We start from the raw sequence: 15,407 nt of genomic DNA, 5'->3' as shown, positions 1-15,407 counted from the left end.
ATGGGGCTGTGCTGTGGACGTGTGCCTGTAGCTGCTTGCTGTCCCAGCTGAAGGATAACCCCTGGAAGAGAGGTAGAAACGGGCTTGGTGCACCAAACGGCCAACATCTTGGTGTGCTCAGGCTCCTGGAGGGAGCGACCAGCTCTGTGCGCCTGGGAGATCAGCGGGGGGTGAGCACGGTTCTCCTTCACCATGCTTGGCCCTTCCGTGGAGGGGAGAGGGAGCCCTGCTGCTGCCTGCCCCCTCCTAATGTTGACCGGTGACCTATGTCATGGGGGTCCCTGGTCTCGGGGGCTGTAGGAGCTGCTGTGTGGATCCTTGGGGACTGCTCAGGCCTTGGGTCAGATGTTCTTGCTGGAGATGTGCTTGCTGTCATCTGGTGTAGACCCCCTCCTGTGAAGCACCTGTCCCCTTTGTCACTGTGGTCCTGAGGACCACCAGGAGAGTGCTGGGAGGGGCTGGTGACCTTGCAGACCTCCCTGCAGCGCAGAGCAGATGCTGGATCAGCTCAGCTGTGCTCGATGCCGCAGGTTCCTCGTCTCGCTGCTGCGTTTGTGGCTAATTATTGCGTGGAGGAAGATGAAGGCAGCAGGTCGTGGCTTTGAAGCCCTGCCTGCCGCGTGCTGAGCTTCACGGGAGAGACGTGGGGCTGATCCGGGCAAGGTCTGCTCTGGAAGTGCCGCTCGGCAGCCGGGAACCGCTGCAGTGCAGCCAAGGAGACGATCGGCGTTTCGCCGAGCCCGTTTCCCCGTGCAGCTGTCTGACAAAACCAGCGTGGGAGACGCTTCCCTGCACGCGCGCGTGCCAGCCCCCGTGCACGCAGGCTGGGGGATGCTGCGGGGTGGATGCGAGCCCCCCAGCCTGCGCGTGGCCCCTCGGCAGCTCCTCTCTGCTAAAACCAGGCTGAGGCGAACCTGCCCCCCTTCATCCTGGAGCTGCTGCAGGTTTCGGTTCGTTAAGGCTCTGCAAAGCGTTGATGATAACGAGGTGAGCGGCAGAGCTTGGGCAGGGGAAAGGAGGCGGGCTGGGGCTTATCCCCCTCGCTGCTCCCCGACCTCAGGCACGTCCCTGCCCTGTCCCGCCTTGTCCTGCCTTCGCTTCCACCTCTAAATGCTTCTGCCCCCCACTTTGCACGGCAGCGATGCAAACCAAGGCGGCCGTTGTTAATGAGGGTGTCAAGGTGGGTTTTGGCGCGGGCGGGGAGGGGGCCCGCTGCACTGCCGTGACTCACCGCTTAAAATACTCAACAAACTTCCCGGCAAGGCAAACCTGGTGCTTTCACGGGTGGCTTTGAGCTGCAGAGCTGCCACCAGGTACCCAAAGGCTTTTGTCACCAGGGGCACGTGAGTCCTGGGGCTAGAAGGGAGCGGGCGCAGGGGGTCCAGAGGAAGGTGCTTGGAAAAGAGGGGGGGTCCACGGGGAGGGGGGACACACGCCAGCGTGGCTCCTCGATGCCCCGCGAGGAGGGGTTGGGTGCTGGCACACGCAGGGAATCCTTTCCCTGGGTTCATCGCGGCCGTGGGAGGTGCCGGGAGGAGGAGGAGGGGTGCGGCCTTGCCCCCGGGAGATGTGGGGGGCTCCCCAGGTGCTGGCTGCCCCGGGGAGGGGGCTGGAGCCTGATCCGAGGCGGCACAGGAGGGGTTTAGCCAGAGTGGTAACGCAAAATGGGTCAAAAAGGCTTCAAGGTAGGATGAGTCATCCTGGAGGAGGCTGAGGGACGCGAACTGGGGGTTCAGGACCCCTGCCTTGGCCTTTTTGGGGGGCTCTGGGGCCGCCGGCCTCTGGGATGAGCTGAGGACACCAAAGTGTCTGAATTCCCCCACCGCTCTGCGGAACCGTGCCCCTCGTCCCCCGCTCAAACGCAGGCAGGGGCTGCCCGTCGCCACCCGCGGGGACGCCCAGCACCCGCCTGGGTACGGCCCTCGGCAGCCCCCGGGGAGCAGGGCCTGGGGCTGACATCTCCAGGAGGTCTCTGTCCCACCTCCGGCCCCGTCTCTGCGACGGAGGGATGAGTCCCCCTGTGCTGGTCAGAGCACCCGTCACCTCAGGGCTTGGACCCCCCCTGTGCCCCCCGGGACGTCCCCACCTCCCATGGGTGCTCATGGCTGCTGGGCGTCACCCTCCCAGGATGCTGGACCCCCCCTCTGTCCCACAGCTGCAGTAGACAGGAGTTTATTGGGGTGTTTCTCCCCCAAAAATGGTTCCGTTATCCTCAGGTGGAGAATGTGGCCCTGAAGCATCCCCCGAAATCGGGGCAGCCCAAGCGGGGGTCCTTGTTTCTGGTACTTCCTGAGATTACGCCTGGCTGTGGGTGGGGACCCCGCGGCACCCACCCACCCGCCCACCAGTGACAGTCCAGGACTGACCCATTTCCCCAAGCGCCGGGGTGCCGGCACCCCCGGTCTCAGCATCCTCCCCTGGGACCCCTGGGACCCCACCCAGAGCTGGGGTCCCACAGCCAACACCGGCACCAGCGGGGGGCCCAGGGCCAGTCGGGGACTAAGCACCAGCTGGGGGGGCTCGGTACGGGCTGGGGGGGCTCCAGCTCCAGCTGGGGGCCCAGTACTGGAGGGGGCAGGGTCCTGTACTGGCTGGGGGGGTTCCGGTACTGGTGTGGTGGCTCCTGTACCGGCCGGGGGGGCTGGTGCTGGTGCTGGCCGGGGGTCCCGGTACTGGGGGGGGGGGGGGTGTCCTGTACTGGCTGCGGGGGGTCTGGTACTGGCTGGTCCACTCCAGTCCCAGCCGGGGGGCCGGGTACCGCTGGGGCTCCGGTACCAGCTGGGGAGCCCGGGAGGGGCCGGCGGGGCCCCGGTACCGGCTCGGGACACGGTGCCGGGGGTGAGCGTGGGTGATACCGGGCAGGGAGTCCCGGTACCGGCCGGGGGCTCGGTGCTGCCGGTGCTGCAGAGCCGCGGGGGGGGGGGAGGGGGGGGGGGCAGCGGCGCTGCGGCAGCCGGGGCGGGGGCGGGGCGGGGCGGGCGCTGCCGGTGCCGCTGCCGGCGCCGGTGGCGGGGGGCGGGGGGCGCGGGCCCGGTGCCGCGCGCGCGTGCGGGGGGCGGGGGCGGCGCTCCCGGCCCGGCGGCCGCTCCCTGCCCGGCCCGGGGCGGAGGGACGGGCAGGGCGGGCAGGACGGTCCCCGGCTCCGCGGGCCCGGCGCGGCCGCGCTTCGGATTATGAGGGAGCCATGAGCCCGCTGCGGGGCTGGCTGCTCGCCGCGCTCCTCTCGCTCACCCCGCGGGCAGGTAGGTCCCGGCCCCGGCCCCGGCCCCGGCATCGCTCCGGCTCCGGCATCGCTCCGGCCCCGGCCCCGGTCCCGGCCCCGCTGCCGCCGCTGCGGCTTTTTCGCTGCATCGACACATTTTTCCGCAGCGCCGCCCCGCAGCGCCCCGGGAGGGGCCGGGCCCGCGCCCCCCGCCGCCGCCGGGCCCGCACCTGCCGCCGCCGGGCCCCGGGTGTCCCCGCGGGAGGTGTCCCCGTACCAGCACCCTGTCCCCTGCGTGTCCCCGCGGGAGGTGTCCCTGTAGCGGCGCTCCGTGCCCCCTTGGGATGTGTCCCCGTAGCAGCCCTCTGGTGTCCCCTGGGTGTCCCCTCCAGAGGTGTCCCCACACCAGCCCTCCTGCCCCCTCCGTGTCCCCTCGGGAGGTGTCCCCCTGCCAGCCCTCCATGTCCGCTGGGTGTCCCCTCGGGAGGTGTCCCCATGGCAGCCCCTCTGTCTCCCGTTGGGATGTGTCCCCGTACCGGCCCCTCATAGCCCCTGGGCATCTCCTCGGGAGGTGTCCCCATAGCAGCCCTCCATGTCCCTTTGGGATATGTCTCCATACTGGCCCCCCATGTCCCCTGGACGTCCCCTCGGGAGGTGTCCCCATCCCGGCCCTCCCTGTCCCCTGGACGTCCCCTCCAGGATGTGCTGCTCTGCCCAGCACCCCCCTTCCCCTTCCTCCAGGTGCAATGGCGTTCCTGGGTCCCCCCACGTCCTCTGGGTGCCCCCCTCTGGCACGTGTCGCTTTACCAGCCACCCGTGTCCCCTGGGTGTCCCCTCCAGGACGTGCCACTATATCTGAGGCCCCCTGAGCTTCCCTTCCCAGATGTGTCCCCATACTGGTCCCCCACGTCCCCTGGGCACCCCCCCAGCCTGCCCCCCCTGGACACACCACCATACCTGGATGTCCCCCCGCCATGTCCCCCAGCTGTCCACCCTGGGACATGTCCCCATACCCACCCTCCACGTCCCCTGGGTATCCCCTCTGGGATATGGGGGTCCCCTTCGGGATGCAATGCCACACTTGGGTCACCCCCAGAGCACATCCCCATCCCTCCGTGTCCCCAGCCCCTCCGTGTCCCCAGCCCTTCTTGTCCCCAGCCCCGCATGTCCCTAGCCCACCCTGGGCCACCGTGACCGGCTCCCCTCGCCCGCAGGTCCCGCCGTGCAGGCCGGCTCGCTGCAGCAGAGGTTCCCCCGGGCCGGATGGCAGGACGGGCGGGTTGTTTCCCAAATCACCCACCCCAGCAGGCTGGTGGGGCAGAGCTCGGGAGGAGAAGTCCAGAAGCATCAGCTGGACACCAGGGTCAGGAATGAGCCTGGAGGCGGAGGAGGAAGAGGAGGCCCCGTAAGTGAACCGCAACCCCCCCATCCGCTCTCTTTCTGGGGTCCCCGGGTGGGAGGGCAGGCAGGTCCCCAGGCAGCTGCCGTCGCGTGCCCGGCCGCACCCCGGCACGCGCGTGGCCACCGGCATCCCGAACCAGAGCCTTCATCCCCCCAGGGACCATGCCGCTGCCGTCCCCCCCCCAGCGGAGCACCGATGTGTGCCGCGAAATCCCATTAAATCTGGGTACCGGTGGTGCGTGTGCGGGTGTTCGGAGAGATGAAATGGGAGCGGGCAGGCAGGCGGCAGGCAGGGCTCCTGCGGAATGAATGGGCTCATGGCTCCGGCGCCGGGGAGGATGGATCCAGGCCACGTGGGAGCAACCCCACGCGTCCCACGCGGTGCCGTCCCCCGAACCGCAGCCGGTTCCCCCCCGCCCCGGGCTCGGTGCATCCGTGCCGGCTGGCGAACTTCATCCTGGGGCCAGCGGCTGGTTTGCCCGGCGTTTCGGGGAGCCGGCACACGCGTCCATCCAGCACTGGGGGGGGTTGATGCTTTCAAAGAGGCGGTGGTGGTGGCTGCGGAGGCTGGCGCGCATCGATCCCCCCATCCTCGCTGGATAAAAGGCGAAATAATGAGCTGCAATTGCCGCAAAGGTGATTTAAACCCGGCGTTAAGTAAAACCGCCGGACGCCGGGAAACGCCGGGGTTGGCCAGGCAGCCACCGGCGCTGGCGGGATTACGGGGAGGTGTTAAGCCGGGGCGTTGCAGGGGGGGAGGGAGCGGCTGCGGATCCCGGGGGATTCGGAGTTGGGATGGTGCCGTGGGGTGTCGGCGGCAGCACCGCCAAAGCCCCGGTGAGGCTCTCCCGGCCGCGCTGCCTGACCCGGTGGACGCAGTCTTGGCCGCAGATGTCCCCTCCCCGGGATGCTGCACGGTGGCAAACGGGTCCTTGTCCCCACGTCACCTGAGCTGTGCGCAGGGTCGCAGTGAGGGGACGGGGAACCCCAGGAAAAGTTTGGCTTTTCCTGGCCGCCGTTTCCCCTGCTATGAAGCCCCCGGGCTCCCGAGGGACATGCTGGTGGTGATGGACCCTCACCCATGCGGCGAGTTTGCTGGGTCTCAGGCGGGCGCTGCAAAGCACAGCTCCTGCTGCCACCGGCAGGAATTAGGTCAGGAGCGACGGGTGCCGCAGGGCGGGTGAAACGCCGGCTCGGCGCTGCCGCGGCGGAGCCGGGCCTGCTGGGGTGGGGGGCAAGGCTCCAGCAGCCCCCACCCAAATATAGCTCCCAAGAAGGTGGGCGACAGGATGCGGGTGCCCTCCCAGCACTGCGGGAGTGATGATTTTGGGGCAAAACCCAGCATTTTCCTTTATGTTGAATTTTTGGGGGTTAAAAATAGAAATTCACCTTTAGAGGCTGCATATTTGGGTTGGGTTTTTTTTATTATTTTAATTTTTAATTTTCTCTGGGGGGCCGGCGCAGGGGGGCTGACGGCTCCGGCTCTCTTGCAGGGGCTGCACCTGGCGCAGGTGAGCTTCGTGGTGCGTGCCTTCGGCTCGGCCTTCACCCTCGACCTCCAGCTGAACCAGTGAGCGGCCCCGGGGGTCCCGGTGGGGTGGGGGGCACCCGCCGTGGGGCTGGGGGCACCCGCTGTGGGGCTGCCGCTGCCCCCCGGCAGGAGGGAGGGGGTGGCGAAGCTGGTGGCCCTTGGGGACAGGGGGTGGGTTGTGTGGAGCCGTGCCAGCCCCGGTACTGGGGCTGAGCTGGAGGGGGGAGAGGGGCCCATGAGGTGCCCAAAGCAGGGGGGTCCCATGCCGGGGTGATGCCGCATGCATGGGTGGTGGGTGGGTGCACGATGAGGGTGCTGCTGGCAGGGCCACGGCCGCTGCCGTCTCCCTCCTCCTCCTCTTCCTCCTCTTCCTCCCCACGACTGCGGCCTCTCAACCCCCCGCCTGCTCCCCGCAGCCACCTCCTCGCCTCCCACTACGTGGAGCGGCACGTCGGCGCGGGCACCAACGGCAGCCACAGCACGGTAAGCTGCGTGCCGTGCCGTGCCATGCTGTACCACGCCGAGCCATGCTGTACCATACCATGCTGTGCCAGGCTGTGCCACGCTGTACCACGCCATGCCATGGTGTGCCGTGCCGTATCATGCTGTGCCGTGCCGTGCCATGCCACATTGTGCCGTGCCGTGCCGTGCCGTGCCGTGCCGTGCCGTGCCGTGCCAGCTCTGGGGTTGTGGCGGCAGATTGCTAAATCCAGGAGGAGTCCAGGAGTGGACAGCGGCCGTTCAGCATCTCCACCTGGGCGGTCTCGGGGTGCCCCCCTGCCCCTGGGGTGCCCAGCCCATGCATCGGGGTGCTGCTCCCATGGGTGATGGGGGGCATCTCCCTCCCATGGGTTCCCGCATGACGGGGGATCCCTAGGGTGCTTTGGCACACACCATCGCGCTGCCGGCCTTGTGGTGGGTGCCCACCTGAGTGCCGTGGGTGCCAGGCGCACCCCAGGGGTGCCGGGCAGCGAACCCCGGAACCACCAGCCCGGGGGTGCGGGCTCCTGGGGATGCTGGCGAGGGGGGCAACTGCCTGCGCAGCAGCGGCAGGATGGGACCCCGGGGCAAGGTCCGGCCGGCTCAGCCGCCTCTCCCCGCTCTGGCAGGGCGCGGGGGAGCACTGCTACTACCAGGGCCGGATCCGGGGGCAGCCCCGCTCCTTCGTGGCTCTCTCCAGCTGCCAGGGCCTGCGGTGAGTACCCCCGCCGCCGGGTGGGCTGACACGGGGGGGAGTGGGGGCTGCACCCCCTGCACCCCGTCACCCCCCCTCTCTCTTGGCAGCGGGGTCTTCTCAGACGGCCGAGCCACCTACCTGATTGAGCCCCAGGCGGGCGCTGAGCACGGGCAGGTGAGTGGCGGCACCAGGACACACCATGTACCTGCCTCAGTTTCCCCACTGCAGCCTTACGGGTCTGGCTGCGGCTCAGGGACACCCTTGGGGATACAGGGACGTGGTGGCCCCCACTCCGCACTGTCACGTCCACGCGTGGCCGTGACGCTCGTCTCCCCATGGCAGGGCCTTCGACCACACATCATCCAGCGCGTCCCCAGCTGCGCCCGACCAGGTGAGCCTTTGTGCGGAGCCAGTGCTCATCCCCAAGGACCGGTGACGGTGGCCCCGGTGGCCCTGTGTCCTGCGCCCCGCCAGCTCTGTCCCTTCCCTCCAGGCTGCCTCTTCCCTGCACTGAACCAGCGCCTCGCGGGCGGGTTACCAAAGCTGCGGCGGCGGCGGCAGGTTAGCGGGGACAATGGGGGACACCGGGCAGGGGACGGGGGACACTGGGCAAGGGAGAGGGGACATGGGGCAGGGGACAAGGACGCTTGACCCCAGTTGGCCTCCGGCTACCCCTCTGCCGCAGGCTGGTTTGTGGGCGGTGGGGATGCGTTTGCGGGATGCTGCTCCTGCGCGGGCTCGGGGACGCTCTGCAGCACCGGCGATGCTGCAGCCGGAGGGGATCCGTCCCTGCGCCCACCCGGGTGGCTTCCCCCCCTCCGTACATCCCAAACGCCCCTCGGGGTTCATGGGCAGCCGCAAAAGGGGTCAAAAGGCCCCTTTGCTGGGGCTCGGCGGGCGGATCCTGCCGGAGCCGGCTCAGCCGTGGGCTCCCGCCGGCAGGTACGCCGAGCCCAGCACACGGTTCACAGCGAGACCAAGTACATCGAGCTGGCGGTGGTGAACGACCACCAGCTGGTAAGCGCGGGGGGTCCCGGGGCCCGCGGGGTGGGGGGTCAGGGTGGGTGGCCGGGGGGCTGGGCTGGTCCCCGGCCCAACCTGGCCCCTGGTGCCCCCCCAGTTCCTGCAGCTCCGCAAGTCCGTGGTTCTCACCAGCAACTTCGCCAAGTCCGTGGTCAACCTGGCCGACATGGTGAGAGAGGGTTTGTCCCTGGGAGGTTTGTCCCCAGGGGTCGGTCCCTGGCACCTGGCGGGTTTGTCTCTGGGGGGTTCGTTCCCAGGGGTTTTGTCCCCAGTGGACTTGTCCTTGGGGGAAGGGCCGTTCCCCGTCCCCGGTGGGTTTGTCCCCGGTGGGTTTGTCCCCTGGGGGGGTTTGGTCCCCAGCACCTGGTGGGTCTGTCTCCAGGGTGGGTTTGTTCCCAGGGTGTTGGTCCCCAGTGGGCTTGTCCCTGGGAGGGGGTTTGTCCCCAGGGAGTTTGTCCCCAGCAGCTGGTGGGTTTGTCCCTGGGGGGATTGTCCTCCAGGGGTTTGTCCCACTGGGGGTTTGTCCTTGAGGGGACTGTCCCCAGCAGCTGGTGGGTTTGTCCCCAGGGACTTTGTCCCTGGCACCTGCTGGGTTTGTCCCTGGTTCCTGGTGGGTTTGTCCTGGGGGGGTCTATCCCCTGAGGTTGGTCCTCAGCACCTGGTGGGTTGGTCCCTTGAGGGTTTGTCCCCAGGGGGTTTGTCCCACTGGGGTTTTTTCCCCGGCACCTGATGGGTTTGTCCCCAGGGGTTTCGTCTGCAGCACCTGGTGGGTTTGTCCCACTGGTGGTTTGTGCCCGGGGGATTGTCCCTGGGGGGTTCGTCCCTGGTGCCTGGTGGGTTTGTCCCTGGGCAGGGTTGTCCCCAGGGCGCTGGTCCCTGGCACCTGGTGGGTTTGGCTCTGGGGAGTTTGTCCCTGGGGGAGCTGCTCCCCGGCACCTGGTGCGTTTGTCCCGGGGCGGGGGTTTGTCCCCAGCGCCGTCCCCTCGCCCCTGCAGATCTACAAGGAGCAGCTCAACACCCGCATCGTGCTGGTGGCCATGGAGACATGGGCCTCGGAGGACCGGATCCGGGTGGGGAAAGACTCCCTGGAGACCCTGAACGAGTTTGTGAAGTACCGGCGTGAGGGGCCGGCAGAGCAGAGCGACACCGTCCACCTCTTCTCGTGAGCTCCGCGGCCGCGTCACCTCCCCGGGGCCGGGAGCCGCCGTCCCCCATCCCCACCGTCCTCTTCCTCGCAGGGGTCGGACGTTTCAGAGCAGCCGCAGCGGCACCGCCTTCGTGGGGGGCATCTGCTCGCCCGCCCGTGCCGGGGGCGTCAACGAGGTGGGTGCGGCGAGAACCCCGTGGGAGAGGGCTGGGGCTGGGGGGGTCCCTCCGGTGACTCCCCCGTCCCTCCCGCGCAGTACGGCAACGTGGCAGCCATGGCGGTGACGCTGGCGCAGACGCTGGGGCAGAACGTGGGCATGATGTGGAACAAGCACCGCACGGCAGCAGGTACCTGCCACCCCCCGGGAGCGGGATGGGGACAGGTGGGGGGACACCGCGGTGCCACCAAGCCGGCGATGGGACAGCCGGCACCCCCAGCCCGTCTCCTCTCCTCCCAGGGGACTGCCGGTGTCCGGACTCGTGGCTGGGCTGTATCATGGAGGACACAGGGTGGGTGTCCGCTCGGGGTGGCACTGCCACCGCCCCCCACGTACCTCATGTCATCGCTCCCGGCGGGGGCATCGCCGAGGGTTCTGCCCTGTTTTGGGTGACCCGGCGTGCCCGGCGATGCCACCCAGGCAGCGCAGGGGGGGTGACGGTGTCCCCCGCCCCGCAGGTACTACCTCCCGCGGAAGTTCTCCCGCTGCAGCATCGACGAGTACAACCAGTTCCTGCAGGACGGCGGCGGCAGCTGCCTCTTCAACAAACCCCTGAAGGTAACGGTCCCCCCGGCTCCCCCGGCCCCGAGCGGCCGTCGCGGGGGGGAGCGATGCCCCGGGGGCGGCTCCGAGGGTCCCTCGGGACTCGTGGTCTCCCCCAGCCCCTGCCACATCCAAGGTAACGACGCCGGCGTTGAACCTGGTGTCCCCAGTGGGGGACAGAGCCAGACCCTCACGCTTGATGGCAAGCGGTTTGGGGGTCCTGCCGTCCCCTGGGGACATGATGCCCTTTTCGGGGGGCTCGTGGCAGCACCCGGCTCGGGGGCCCCCCCAGCATCTCTTGCTCCCCCTCCCCTCGGTCCCGGCAGCTCCTGGACCCTCCGGAGTGTGGCAACGGCTTCGTGGAGGCGGGAGAGGAGTGCGACTGCGGCTCGCTGGCGGTGAGCGGGGACCGGGGTCTGCTCGCCGCGGCCGTGCCAGGGCTGCCGGCATTGCCGGGTGGCTGACGTGGTGTGCCGGCCGCTGTCCCGGCAGGAGTGCGCGAAGAGCGGGGGCAACTGCTGCAAGAAGTGCACGCTGACCCACGACGCCATGTGCAGCGATGGGCTCTGCTGCAAAGGCTGCAAGGTGCGGGGCCGGGGGGGCCGGATCCGGCGTCCCGCGTGGCCGGATCCTGCGAGTCGCTGGGGTTCCTGCGCCGCGGGCTCCTGACGTGGCAGCTTCATCCCCCGGGTGCAGTACGAGCCGCGCGGCGTGTCCTGCCGGGAGGCCGTGAACGAGTGCGACATCCCCGAGAGCTGCACCGGCGACTCCAGCCAGGTGAGCCGGGCTGGGGGGGACACGGGGGGACGCATCCCAGGGCCATGTGGCATCACCCGTCCTCTTCTCCGTGCCCCCCCAGTGTCCCCCCAACCTCCACAAGCTGGATGGCTACTTCTGCGAAAACGAGCAGGTGAGCCTGGCCCGGCATGGTGGGACACGGCCGTGGGGCTCGGGCACGTCCCCGTGGGCTCGGGCACGTCCTCGTGGAGCTCGGGCACGTCCCGTGAGCTCAGGCACATTCCCGTGGGGCTCCGGCACGTCCCAAGGAGTTGGACACATCCCTTTGGCTCCAGCACATCCCCGTGGGCTCCAGCATCCTGGTGCTTGGGCATGGCCACAGCTGCGGCCACGGCTGAGCCACGCACACGTGCACGGGTGTGGGTTTTGGGGTGAGCTGGCTCCCGCGGCGGCCGGGGTCCCCGGGGTGTGTGAGCCCTCCCTGTGCACCGGGTCATCGTCCCCGTGCAAGCCAGGGCCGTGGTCCCTGTGCCACGCGCCCTCCCTGCGTGCGTGGCCGTGAGCCCCGTACCCTGCAATTTTTCCTGTCCGCGTGCTGCTTCCTCACGCGCACGCGCCCGCAGCGATGGGCCGTGCAAGCCGCCCTCGTCCACCTGCGTCAGCAGCTGTGGGCCGTGCAAACCTTCCTGCACGCCCGCGCGGGGCCCCGTGCCCCGAACGTTGTCCCGTGGCTGTGTGCGCGCGGCTCCTCGGTCCCCGTGCGGCCGGGGCAGCGCACGCCCGTGGGGGGGCATTGCCCTTGCACCACCCCCGTGGCCGCGCACACGCGCGTGCGAGCCCCTCCCCATCCCCCTGACCCCTCTCCCTGCTCCCCAGGGACGATGCTACGGCGGGCGCTGCAAGACCAGGGACCGGCAGTGCAACGCGCTGTGGGGCCGCGGTAAGTGCCGGCCCTGGGGCGGCTTTGCCAGGGTAGGGGGGGGACAGGGAGTGACAAGCGGGTGACACCCATTTTCTCCCAGGCTCGGCCGAGCGCTTCTGCTATGAGAAGCTCAACGTGGAGGGGACCGAGAGGGGCAACTGTGGGCATGAGGGCCTGGGCTGGCTGCAGTGCAACAAGCAGTGAGTGAGCCCTGTCCCCCGTGTCCCCTCTCGGGTGCCACCCGCCCACGCCGGTGATGCCACCGATGCCTTGCAGGGACGTCCTCTGCGGCTTCCTCCTCTGCGCCAACATCTCGGGCGCGCCCCGGCTGGGTGAGCTCAGTGGCGAGATCGCCACCACCACCTTCTTCCACCAAAACCGCTACGTGGACTGCAGGTGGGTGCCACCGCCACGGGATCGGGGACATCCCCCGGTGGGGGGGTCCCGGCGTCACCCGTTCTCGCCGTCCTGGCGCAGGGGAGGCCACGTGCAGCTGGTGGACGGCTCGGACCTGAGCTACGTGGAGGACGGGACGCCCTGCGGCCCCGGCATGCTGTGTCTCGACCACAAATGCCTTCCAGCCACGGCCTTTAACTTCAGCTCCTGCCCTGGCAGCTGGGACGGGAAAATCTGCTTCGACCACGGGGTGAGGGACACGGGGGGGACAAGGGGGGGCTCAGGGAGGGTCACGGCAGAGGCGGGGGTGACGCCGTCCCCTCGCAGGTTTGCAGCAACGAGGGCAAGTGCATCTGCCGGGCCGAGTGGACAGGGAAGGACTGCAGCGTCTACGACCCCATCCCCGAGCCGAAGCCGACGGGGGAGACGGAGCGATACAAGGGTCCGTGCGCCCCGCAGGGGCCGGGGGGTGGCTCCCTGTGTCCCTGTTGTCCCCGGTCCCCATAGGCTGGGTTGTCCCGCTTTGTCCCCAGCCACCCCCCGGGGGTCCAGTGTCACCATCCCTCCCCCCGGTGCCACGGCTCAGCTGGGCACAGCTGGGTCTTGTCCCCCTCCCAGGTCCCCACAGCGGCCCTGGGGCTGTGTCCCCATGTCCCCCCCCACTGACGTGTGTCCCTGTCCCCTCCCCCCTGTCCCCTCTGTCACAGGTCCCAGTGGCACCAATATCATTATCGGCTCCATCGCGGGGGCCGTGCTGGTGGCTGCCATCGTCCTAGGGGGGACAGGCTGGGGATTTAAGTAAGCAGCCGCCGCATGGCTCGTCCCCTCCGCTGCCAGCATCGTCACCGGCCATGTCCCCTCCATGCACCGTCACTGCACCAGGGCCAGGCCCCCGCCCTCCTGGGGACACCCCAGGCACCCCTGGGTGGGGGCACCGCCAGTCCCCCCCAGTTGGGCATCACCTCTGGTGTGGTCCCCTGGGAGCTGGGGATGCCTGGTCCCCTTGTCCCTGCCTGGTCCCCTTGTCCCTGCCTGGTCCCTTGTCCCAGCCCCTGCCTGGTCCCCTGGCCCTGCCTGCCCCTGCCTGCATGTGTCATTGGGGGTTTACTGTCACCCTGACCCCTTGCTCGGTGCTGGCCGCGTCTGTCCCCAAGCATGGGGTGCCGGGGGGGGGCTGTGTCAGTGGCCCCCATGTGTGTGTGCTCCTGCCTGACACCGGGACACGTCTGCTGCGTGTGGGGCCAGGGACACCGAGGGGGGGACACGCTGGGGGGGACAGTGGGGACACGGGGGTGGCACTAACGCTCCTCTCCTCTCCCCCCGCCGCCCCCCCCCAAGGAACATCCGCCGAGGAAGGTATGACCCGGCGCAGCAGGGAGTGTAACCGCCCCCCCCCATCGTCTCCTCCTCGTCACCGTCACTGTCACCGTCACGGTCCGGCAGCCTGACGGCGTGGGAGCCCCCCCGGGCCGGGCCCGTCTGTCCGTGTCGCTGTGTGTCCGGCCGTGCTGTCTCCATCTCTGTGCCTCCCACAGCTGAAAAGAGATGGCAGTTGGGGGGGGCCTGGCAGCGGCCCCCCGGTGCTGGCTCTTTTCAGCTCAGTGTCCCCCCCATGTGTCCCCCTCTGTGTCACAGCCCCGCACTAAACACACCCCACTTCTGTGTTGCAGGTCTGGGGGGGCCTGAGCGGGGCTGCTCTGCCCCATGGCCCCCCCCCCAGCGCCTCATTAACAGCAATTAAACGGGGTGCCGCTGCCGAGAGTCCGGCCGAGGAGGAGAGCCGGGGGGGCACCCGGGACCCCCCCCCCGCCCCCCACCACGCCACCACGAATGTATGGGCCCCCCGGCCCCCGCCCCGGGGCTGGCACCACTCCCGGCACTGGGATGAATGTACCTGCGGGGGCGAGCGGGGACCCCCCCCAGCCCCACATCCCCCTTCTGCCCCTCCATCAGCATCTTCCAGCTTTGGGGCCTGGGTCCCCCAAAAGGCAGGCCAGTATACCCCAGTACAAGGCCAGTATACCCCAGTACCAGGCCAGCACCCCCCCAGTGCAGGACCTGGGAGTTGTGTCCACACCCACCCCAGATGCCAGGTCTGGGGTGGGGTCCCTGGGGGCCGTGTCTGCACCCCCAGATGTGCCCCCACAAAAGCGGCTCAGCAGCCCCCAATGTGGGGCAAGTCCCCCCAGGCTCTTCCCCCCCAAACGTCATGGCTGCACCCACCTGGCCATGGGACCCCACTGTCCCCAGCAGTGGGGACTGGCGCCCGTGGGTCAGTCTAGGGCAGGGGCTGAGCCCCCTTCCCCAGCTCAGGCAGGTGAACCCGAAACTGGTGGCTCTGGGGCTGGGGGAGGGCAGGTGACAGCGGGGCCCACCTTGGAGGGGCTGGGGTGCGTGGGGCTACTTGGTGGGTGGCACATGTCACCCCCCATCCCCATGGCACATGTCACCCTGCATGGGGTGGCTCTGTAGGGCCACCCAACCCACAGCACCACAGCGCACCAGGGGCCAACACTGGCTCCTTCCACAGCTGGTGACACTTGGCATCGGGGGGAAACACCTCTGGTGACAGACAGCGGGGGGGGACCCCATGCCCACAGCGGGGTGGGGGTGTCCCCTCCATCTCCTCCCTCGCCCAGCGTCCCTGCCTGCCACCGCGCCCCTTTACCATGGAGGCAGGGGGTGACTGACAGTGTCCCCAAGCCCAGCCAGGGCCAAGGCGTGCGGTGGCCCCCCAGCATGGTGTGACAGCCCAGCTGGGTGCGGGCAGCACCCACGGGTGCCTTGGCTGTGGTAGCACCAGCCAGGGGACAGGGCGCTTCCATGCCAGGGTGTTGGGAGGTGACAGCAGGACAGGGGGTGGCTGGATGTCCCCAGGCTTGGCTTTGGTGGTGGCTCCTCGCGTGACATACCAGGCAGGTGCCCCATGGTGATGGGCTGGGGGACGCCGGGACCTGGGGCCACTGTGGGCGGGGGGGGTGGGGGTCTGGCCCAAACCCCCCCATCTCTATCACTGTCAGCACAATGTCCCCACAGCTGTCACCGCCACAGTGCCGGGGTGGTCCCCACGGCGAGGGGACACCCCTGTTTCAGAGCAAGAACCCACCTTT

The 15,407-nt window shown here is 69.2% G+C and overlaps 2 protein-coding genes across 7 annotated transcripts in view; one reads left to right on the top strand and one right to left on the bottom strand.

Annotated features, from left to right (window-relative positions):
- Positions 1–3,082: 3,082 nt before the first annotated feature.
- On the top strand, positions 3,083–14,058 carry ADAM11 (ADAM metallopeptidase domain 11). Of its 2 annotated transcripts, XM_075522685.1 has the most exons (26): positions 3,083–3,242; positions 4,417–4,607; positions 6,097–6,173; positions 6,551–6,617; positions 7,244–7,329; positions 7,419–7,485; positions 7,654–7,702; positions 7,805–7,872; positions 8,254–8,328; positions 8,432–8,503; positions 9,330–9,496; positions 9,573–9,657; positions 9,738–9,828; positions 9,939–9,990; positions 10,157–10,256; positions 10,568–10,639; positions 10,734–10,826; positions 10,938–11,018; positions 11,101–11,151; positions 11,856–11,919; positions 12,002–12,101; positions 12,178–12,297; positions 12,379–12,547; positions 12,625–12,739; positions 13,005–13,095; positions 13,636–14,058. In XM_075522685.1, exons 1-26 carry the CDS (start codon positions 3,185–3,187, stop codon positions 13,679–13,681), a joined length of 2,307 nt encoding a protein of 768 aa, XP_075378800.1. In that variant the 5' UTR covers positions 3,083–3,184; the 3' UTR covers positions 13,682–14,058. The 2 variants fall into 2 exon arrangements, with proteins under 2 accessions (XP_075378800.1, XP_075378799.1); XM_075522684.1 differs by having other exon boundaries at positions 7,654–7,872.
- GJC1 (gap junction protein gamma 1) overlaps positions 13,033–15,407 on the bottom strand; it is a 40,396-nt gene continuing 38,021 nt past the window's right edge. For all 5 annotated transcript variants that reach the window (XR_012778605.1, XR_012778603.1, XR_012778606.1 and 2 more), the window contains 2 exons: positions 13,354–13,832; positions 13,033–13,310 (listed from right to left, as the gene is read on the bottom strand). The gene's annotated coding sequence lies outside the window, so the exon portion shown is untranslated. The remainder of the gene's footprint in view (positions 13,311–13,353; positions 13,833–15,407) is intronic.

The sequence above is a fragment of the Mycteria americana genome, chromosome 22 (genome assembly GCF_035582795.1).
Source record: "Mycteria americana isolate JAX WOST 10 ecotype Jacksonville Zoo and Gardens chromosome 22, USCA_MyAme_1.0, whole genome shotgun sequence".
In the NCBI taxonomy this organism is placed as follows: Eukaryota; Metazoa; Chordata; class Aves; order Ciconiiformes; family Ciconiidae; genus Mycteria; species Mycteria americana.
Note: the sequence above shows the minus strand (reverse complement) of the source record. Positions and strands in the feature narration are given on the sequence as shown.

Coding starts and splice junctions, on each gene's coding strand:
- ADAM11 (XM_075522684.1), top strand. CDS start 3,185: ATGAGCCCGCTGCGGGGCTGGCTGCTCGCCGCGCTCCTCTCGCTCACC. Junction 8,329..8,431: donor TGGTGAACGACCACCAGCTG/GTAAGCGCGGGG, acceptor GTGCCCCCCCAG/TTCCTGCAGCTCCGCAAGTC. Junction 9,829..9,938: donor CAAGCACCGCACGGCAGCAG/GTACCTGCCACC, acceptor CTCTCCTCCCAG/GGGACTGCCGGTGTCCGGAC.